The 8,241-nt window shown below is 37.2% G+C and overlaps 1 protein-coding gene across 1 annotated transcript in view; it reads right to left on the bottom strand.

Annotated features, from left to right (window-relative positions):
* Positions 1 to 4,724: 4,724 nt before the first annotated feature.
* The window catches only part of LOC103509868 (calmodulin-2-like), a 7,785-nt gene continuing 4,268 nt past the window's right edge, over positions 4,725 to 8,241 (bottom strand). Inside the window, exon 2 of the mRNA XM_008474501.3 lies at positions 4,725 to 5,067. Coding sequence (XP_008472723.1) covers positions 4,809 to 5,067 — 259 coding nt within the window. The 3' untranslated portion in view covers positions 4,725 to 4,808. The remainder of the gene's footprint in view (positions 5,068 to 8,241) is intronic.

Genomic DNA, 8,241 nt, shown 5'->3' on the forward strand with positions numbered 1-8,241 from the left:
GGCCTGAGTTTTCGTTCAATCGCTTGATGTTGTTTGTTTAGTCTTCTTCCCCTCCTCTCTCTTCTCCTCATTCAAAATCCTAAGTCCAGCCTATTATCCATAGGAAGCTTTGTTGAGAACTTGTTGTACAGCGCACGGCCTGAAGATAAAGTTTCAAGCCGTCAGATGTTAATATCATTATTTCTAGCTTTGCATGAAACGGAAACAGACGGCCTTCTCATACTTTTCTTCTGTATGTCTATGTAGATATATATCGTAATAACAGACATAGGGGCTCATCTAAAACCGGCCCTTCCCCTCAGGGGTGTTTCATATTGAATCGATTCACACTATCCAGTTAGAAATAGAACTAAAAAGCTTGAGTTTTCGTTCAATCGCTTGATGTTGTTTGTTTAGTCTTCTTCCCCTCCTCTCTCTTCTCCTCATACAAAATCCTAAGTCCAGCCTATTTATTTTATCTTGATAACAGTTATATATCTATTATTAAAATATTATAGCAATCTCGTAAAAACTTTTATGCTCTGAGATTCGGCTATAAAACAACATGATGAAAATTTCAACTAAAAGGCCTGAGTTTTCGTTCAATCGCTTGATGTTGTTTGTTTAGTCTTCTTCCCCTCCTCTCTCTTCTCCTCATTCAAAATCCTGAGTCCAGCCTATTATCCATAGGAAGCTCTTGATAACAGTTATATCTATTATTAAAATATTATAGCAATCTCGTAAAAACTTTTATGCTCTGAGATTCGGCTATAAAACAACATGATGAAAATTTCGAATAATAATCTAAACTGAGGAAAATGATAAAAAATCAACTTTCACTCCTTTCGGTCATTGTTTTACTTGTATGTATAGACTATAATAGACGTGCTTATTCTTATAACAAAATGAACATCAGTCATACGAAATAAACTATACCTAGGTACCTATGCTTCAAACAGACTTCAAACAAACATGATGAAAATTTCGAATAATAATCTAAACTGAGGAAAATGATAAAAAATCAACTTTCACTCCTTTCGGTCATTGTTTTACTTGTTTCTCATTTATTTTACTATAATGCATTTACACTATTCTTATGATAGACTATGCTTATTCTTATAACAAAATGGACATCAGTCATACGAAATAAACTATACCTATGCTTCAAACAGACTTCAAACAAACCCAACGTATGGCGAGAGAAAGAGAGAGAGAGATTATAACTACGGCTTCCAGATTTTGTCAAGTGCAAAAACTTCAAACAAACCCAACGCATGGCGAGAGAAAGAGAGAGAGGGATTATAACTACGGCTTCCAGATTTTGTTGAGTGCAAAATGTGCATTACTTCAAACAAACCCAACGCATGGCGAGAGAAAGAGAGAGAGGGATTATAACTACGGCTTCCAGATTTTGTTGAGTGCAAAATGTGCAAGTTCTTCTGTAGTTCAGATTTCTATTGCTTTTCAAAAACTGAGAGGCAGTTTAAAAGTTGATATTTACCCAACTCCTTGTAAACCTCAGTTAGAGAAAGCTCTGACTAAAAGGCTAGACTTTAATATTCGAAACGACATGCGACTTCAAAGAATGACATGCTTTACCGCACTAAAAGTTACAAGACTGGACAAGGAAACTCATTTCGTGTAGGTTTGATACGCTCACTTTTATTACCCATTAACATTAAGGCTAAAAAATGAGAACCAAGAAGGGACCCACAACTTCTCATAATAAAATTCTCAAAATATTATTATCTTTTTTTTAAAGAGGTTTGACAGAGGGAACTTTAACTGCTATGGTCTTATCGTCCCGAAATCGAAGAGAGAAGGAAGACAGGATAGGAAAAAGCCAGCCGTTCCGAGAACGAACATTATCCCATCAGGATAAAATCCGCCCCGGGCGGAAAATCGAACCCGCGGCCTAGCGCTTCTATGTACTGAGTTAATTCATTGTTTATATGTTTTTCTAATATTTTCTCTATACAAGATAAAACTCCAATGGGTCTGTAATTTTGGTACTCATTCTTTTTTCCTTTCTTTCTTATATACTTATAATTATTATTTTTAATTTTAACAATGCAAAGCATAATTATTATTATGTTTTATATGAAAGAGGTCTGTCTCGTTTTAATATTTTGTGTCTAGTTCAATATTACGGACCTAATATACAGGGTGTTTAAAAAAAAGTTGACACCCCTGAAAAATCGAGAACCGTTTGGAATTTGGAAAAATCCAAAACACGTATTTCTTTATTTTTAAGAGGAACTTATTTTTAGGGAATCATAATTTTTAGTCACTATCAGGGGCGACCCCAGGGGGGTCAACTTTAAAATATTAAATGGAAACCCCTTTACTTGTGATACATCAAACCAAAGGTCTCAAAATACGTAGTACTTTGGTACAAGTTAGAGCTCAATCCGGTAACCAGGGCCGGAGTTGGCCTATTCAAATTTTCATTTTTCCATCATGTTTTCTCGCCAATAGGAGAAGCACCAAAAATGGGAAATTCATATTGATTGGTGATTTGTTCTTCAAATAAGTCCCACTAATGATTGATATTGAAATTCAGACCCAAAAATGAAATTTAGACTTTCGGCCCTGATGGCCTCCGGGGCTCAAAATGGATGTTTCAAAATTTTATTTTTAGGACTGAATTTAAATATCAATCATTAGTGGGACCTATTTGAAGCACAAATTTCCATGTTCTCTCGCCAATAGGGGAAGCACCAAAAATGGGAAATTCATATTGATTGGTGATTTGTGCTTCAAATAGGTCCCACTAATGATTCATATTGAAATTCAGACCCAAAAATGAAATTTAGACTTTCGGCCCTGATGGCCTCCGGGGCTCAAAATGGATGTTTCGAAATTTTATATTTGGAACTGAATTTAAATAAGAATCATTAGTGGGACTTATTTGAAGCACAAATCACCAATCAATATGAATTTTCCATTTTTGTTGCTTCCCCTAAGGGCGAGAGAACATGGAAAAATGAAAATTTGAATAGGCCATAACTCCGGCCTTGGTTGTTGAATTGAGCTCAAACTTGTACCAAAGTACTACATTCTTTAAGACTATTGATATGATGTATCACAAGTAGGGGCTTCCTATTTAAGATTTTAAAGTCTTGGGAGCGTCAACAATTTGAGGCCATACTCAGATACGCACACTATACATTAGCGTAAATGTGATACCCTATATTGGTAAAGTAAAAGAAGTACCTATGTACCTACCTACCTACTTTTATTTCAGTAAGGTCCTATAACTTGTACCCAAGTAACGTCACTATAACTTGTACCCAGTAAGGTCACTATAACTTGTACCCAGTAAGGTCACTGTGACTTGTACCCAGTAAGGTCACTATAACTTGTACCCAGTAAGGTCACTATAACTTGTACCCAGTAAGGTCACTATAACTTGTACCCAGTAAGGTCACTATAACTTGTACCCCACATCCACCAAGGATCACAATTTGTATGTAAGCCTGATAACCAACTGATTATGCAATATGCAATACACATCGGAACTTCATTGGTGGATGTGTAGAATAGAATTGCCTACCTTACCTTGTTGGGATAGGACTGAAAAGTCCCCTTTCCCCTGCAGTCAAACCAAGGTCTCATACAAGGACCTACAGTTTATGAGTATACCTAATACAATTATGGCCACCCTGTGTACAACCTACATAGGTATTAACGTCTGAACCTTTTCTAGATGGGTAAGTGCCAACCTTTTTTTTGTACCCAGAAGGTCACTATAACTTGTACCCACGTAACGTCACTATAACTTGTACCCAGTAAGGTCACTATAACTTGTACCCAGTAAAGTCACTATAACTTGTACCCAGAAGGTCACTATAACTTGTACCCAGTAAGGTCACTATAACTTGTACCCAGTAAGGTCACTATAACTTGTACCCAAGTAACGTCACTATAACTTGTACCCAGTAAGGTCACTGTAACTTGTACCCAGTAAGGTCCACAGTTTGAACACCACTGCCGCTAAAGTTTCCGCTCATGCGAAAGTCAATTTACCGGTAAGGATATAGGTACCTAAGTACTCAAGGCAACACATTGTAATACCTAATACCCATGTGCCTATACTTACCTAGGTAGTACATAGGTATATTAGAGCAAGACTTTATGCAAACAGAAAAAACAATGAACATTTTCCCCTTGGAAAAACTCCGTAGATTCTCTTTTGATTTCAAAAGAGTCTAAACCGCTACAGGCTAGAAAATGAAAGGTGGGGTAGCTAAACTATATGGGCGTATGGTTATTGTTGTATGTATGTACCTTACTTGACGTAGATATAGACTATAGACGTTATACCGTTCAAACAATACATGAAGCAAACATAGGAAACCCTCTGAGGTGAGTGGAAAGGCTTTGACTATCAAGGTGGTTATTGTAATAAAAAACGAGAGAAATTTTAATTACACAACAGGACTTGGTTATTATAAAAAGAAGAGAAAATTCACATCCCTACCAGAACCTATACATATTATAAGCTACCTGATTTCCATTTTTCATAGCGTTATACGTACCAAGGTAATGATGAAAGAAAAGTCTACTATTCCATATTATGGTATCTAACTAAGGAATACTTGCCGATGTACCTAATTGTTATGCAATTTTATGTAGATGTAGAGACTCGTAATTCAAAAATAACTTGAAGAAATAAAGAAAAAAAATTACAAACAAAATGGAGTCAACAAACGAACATACTTATAATGATCTGTGATCTCCAACACTCGGAATCGCATGGGCAACACAAGAAGAATTGAAATGTAGAACCATGATCATCTCCCCTATCTTGCTTGTCAGGAACAGAACTATGAGATGTAGTTATGAAGTATTAACTCCATCAGTCTCTGTACAGATACTTGTCCATTCTCCTCAGCTTGTGCTGAATGCATTATAAAGTCCACATCACATGTCAGCATTCTATTGTCACCGATTCTAGTGAGCACTTCCTTGATATCTGTAACCCTGATGAGTCCATCTTTATTCTTATCGAATACACTGAGTGCTGCTTCCAATTCATCTCTCATCTTCACTACATCTTGTGGTAAATGTTCTGTATTTTGACTCCTGAAAATTTCAATACAGATTTTCTTCACGTTTGTTTTTTTTTTATACCTAGGTAGTTTAGGTAGACAAAAAAGGACTTTCTTTTAAATGTCCCTTCTTCTTTCCAAAATTTGAGCCAGCAGGATTAACAAGTTGAATGCGCCAGTTCTGAACGGATCAATTAAAATAGCAACTTTATACGTGAATGGCCTCTCCGGGCATCTAACAGTCTGGGAAAACTTGTGCTGCTGGCTATTTAGGGTAACACCGAGATGCTGATTTTTTTTTTTTTTTTTTTTTAATTTTTTTAAAGAAGAGTTTTAAAAATAAAGCCCTACCTCCTCTAAATAACGAATTGGTTTAAAGTGATTACATAGCTATAGAATAAAGTTACATAAATTAATATTATAGGACAATAACCCTAATACATTTTGCAAGGATATAGTTATACCTTATACCCTATTATTTTAATGTACATAGTAAATCTTGTCTAAATTCTATGGAAAATGTCTGCTTCTTGAGAAGTTTATATAGAACTATCAATAATAATCTCGTCATCCTTTAGAATAGTCTTTCAAACAAGAACCAAACTTAAATTTCCTTCTCAAAGGCATTTAGCCTTGGACATTCCAATAACCAATGTTTTATGAGTAAAGGGGGTTACTTGATTACACAAATGGCAGCGGGTTGGGTTTTGGCGTTCTAGTAAATACTGATGTGTCGCTAAATCAATGTCCGATTCTTAACCGGCAAACTACAATCTCCTCCCGCTCTAACCGTCTCTGGTTGAAGATTTCCACTTTTTCTTGTGTCACAATTTTAATTTTCTTTAGTTTTGTCCCGTGAGTTTGACATTTCGTCTCCACGACTTAGCCCAGAATTCTAACTGAACTTTTTTAAAGCAGCTCTGTAATCATCTGGCTGTACAAGATGAGTGGATAATGGCGCATCATTTGAATTTCTAGCAGGCTTCATCAACCGGAAATGTTTTCTCGAATGCCGTGACGGTGACTTGGGAATCCATGAAAGGGAACAGGAGACTACAGTCCACAATTGGCTCGCTTAATTTTTGGACTTTGGTTGTAATATTGTTTACTTAAGGGCGACTTATGGAAAATTCTGTAAAGCTTTGGAGCGAGCTTTTTGAGTTCTGAACAGATGAAGAAGTTTTGGATCAAACAATTATTTTCAAGAAACCGGTAGTTATCACGGCAGCATCAATGCTGTTAAACTGCTGCAGTGAACATATCGAGGCACATTTGGATTCAATCGGCTTTTGTGGATTTCAATTATTCAGCATAAAAGCTGCACCAGTATGATGTCTCGGTTTTCGAACCGTCAGCTAAAACAGAACGATGTGAGTATGTTGGACGATCGAAACTCACGAAGTGCTTGATTGGGCCTCTCATTAATCAATGTTTCCTCTTGGTGTTGTAGTCAAAGTAGCTTCACTGTAGGGAACTCTGAGCCAACCATGGCGATCATCAGTACGAAGTTTTAGCGACGGAATGTCGGACCGAAAAGCTCACACAAATATCCTATCATTTCGAGATACCCTTGTCCGAAGCCGGTTTTGGGATACCTTCGGAATTGGAATATATCAAGCTCAAGAGATGGATGGAAGAAGTAACCGTGTGATATCGCTGGATTGTTTGGGGTTTTCGACACACTTACGATTACATAGTTTTAATGTAAGCACGCTTGCGTCTAATTGAAAGTGGAGGTATTCCCGGATTCAGCTAAGATACCTGACAAGATTAGGGGACGTCCGGAAAGCCCCGGTTTATGAGTCTTATAGCAGAGTTATGGACTAATTTGCTTATTGAGATTACTCCTGGCTGGCTGAGGAGTATAATATGGATTCCATAGTCCAGAAATGGGACTACACGTGCAAAAATATAGTTTCCGTAAGTCTCCTTTCCCTGAGGCCCGTTCCGATTACTTTAGAATTTTCATCAACATTCATCGCTCTCAAGTTTTTTCGTTTTCGTTTTGTTTCAATAATGATTTTCTCCATGTCCATTCTGTGTATCCGAAGACTGAGGCCCAACCATTGTTGGTTCCCTCTTGCGCCAAATCGACACAACAAATGTGCATGTCTGGAAGGAGACGCGGGCGATTTATTCAGTTCTGATCTCCTCGTCCTCATGTGAAGTTCACAGCAAATGTTTTGTCGGAGAGAAAAGTTAGCACCATTAGTATTATGACCATTTCGTCAGGTTATTCCAAGGTCAGTTTGTAGAGTGCTGCTGAATGTATCCATGTCATGTATACCCGCCCCAATATAAATAGGCTAGATCATCGACAAACATCCATATGAATACGTCACGAGGTATCAAATTTTAGAGAGATAGATCTGAGGTGCAATGTTACATAAATCTCCGGAAAGAGAAGAAACCTCTGACGTAAGTACTATTTTCCAACGTATAGAGCGGAGAGATTTCGTTTCTCCCGTCAATTTTCACTGAAATTTGGGCGGTTCGCTCAGGAAATTATTAATATACATGTACATAGGTCTTCCTACATTTTGTGTGTATTAGTTTTTCTATACTGACTATACCTTGCAAACCACGATCAACAAAATTGGCGAATATTCCAAAAAAACGGCTATAACATGTTCTCTATTTTGGAAAGCAACAGAAATTTCATGTTCTAGTATTACCAGATTGTCCATAGTTGACCTTTGCCTTCTATTTTCCACACTTGGTATTGGTCCATCATCTTCTTGTTTTTCTACTAACCATTTTAACTCTCTGCTGATCATTTTCTCCATGGATTTTATTGCTGCCAGGACATAATAGGGATATCGGTCTATAATTCTCGCCGCTATGAGTGCATTCTTTTTAGGCTTTCAAAACAGGTTAGGCCAATATTAAGCAGTTTTCAGACTTTTAGGAAATAGACCATTAATCCAAATATGGTTGAATATATCTCAACAGTTTTTTCCAGGGCACGCTGAGTGGCACGCGCCCTGAATAATCAATTGAGTAACGAACTCACTCCATCGCAGTCCGGTGCATGACATTCTACCAATTTCGCAAATGTTGAGAATCAGGCTCCATTTAGTGAAAAGGTACATAATAAATATACTCATCCTCTGTAATTACTGGGTGACTTGCAACTATCCGTTCGCCTTGGGCCGCTTTGTGACGAATAAATTACCTCATTATAATAGTGTTGGCAGAAATTTTGTAC

The sequence above is a fragment of the Diaphorina citri genome, unplaced genomic scaffold (assembly GCF_000475195.1).
Source record: "Diaphorina citri unplaced genomic scaffold, Diaci psyllid genome assembly version 1.1 scaffold538, whole genome shotgun sequence".
Classification (NCBI taxonomy): domain Eukaryota; kingdom Metazoa; phylum Arthropoda; class Insecta; order Hemiptera; family Psyllidae; genus Diaphorina; species Diaphorina citri.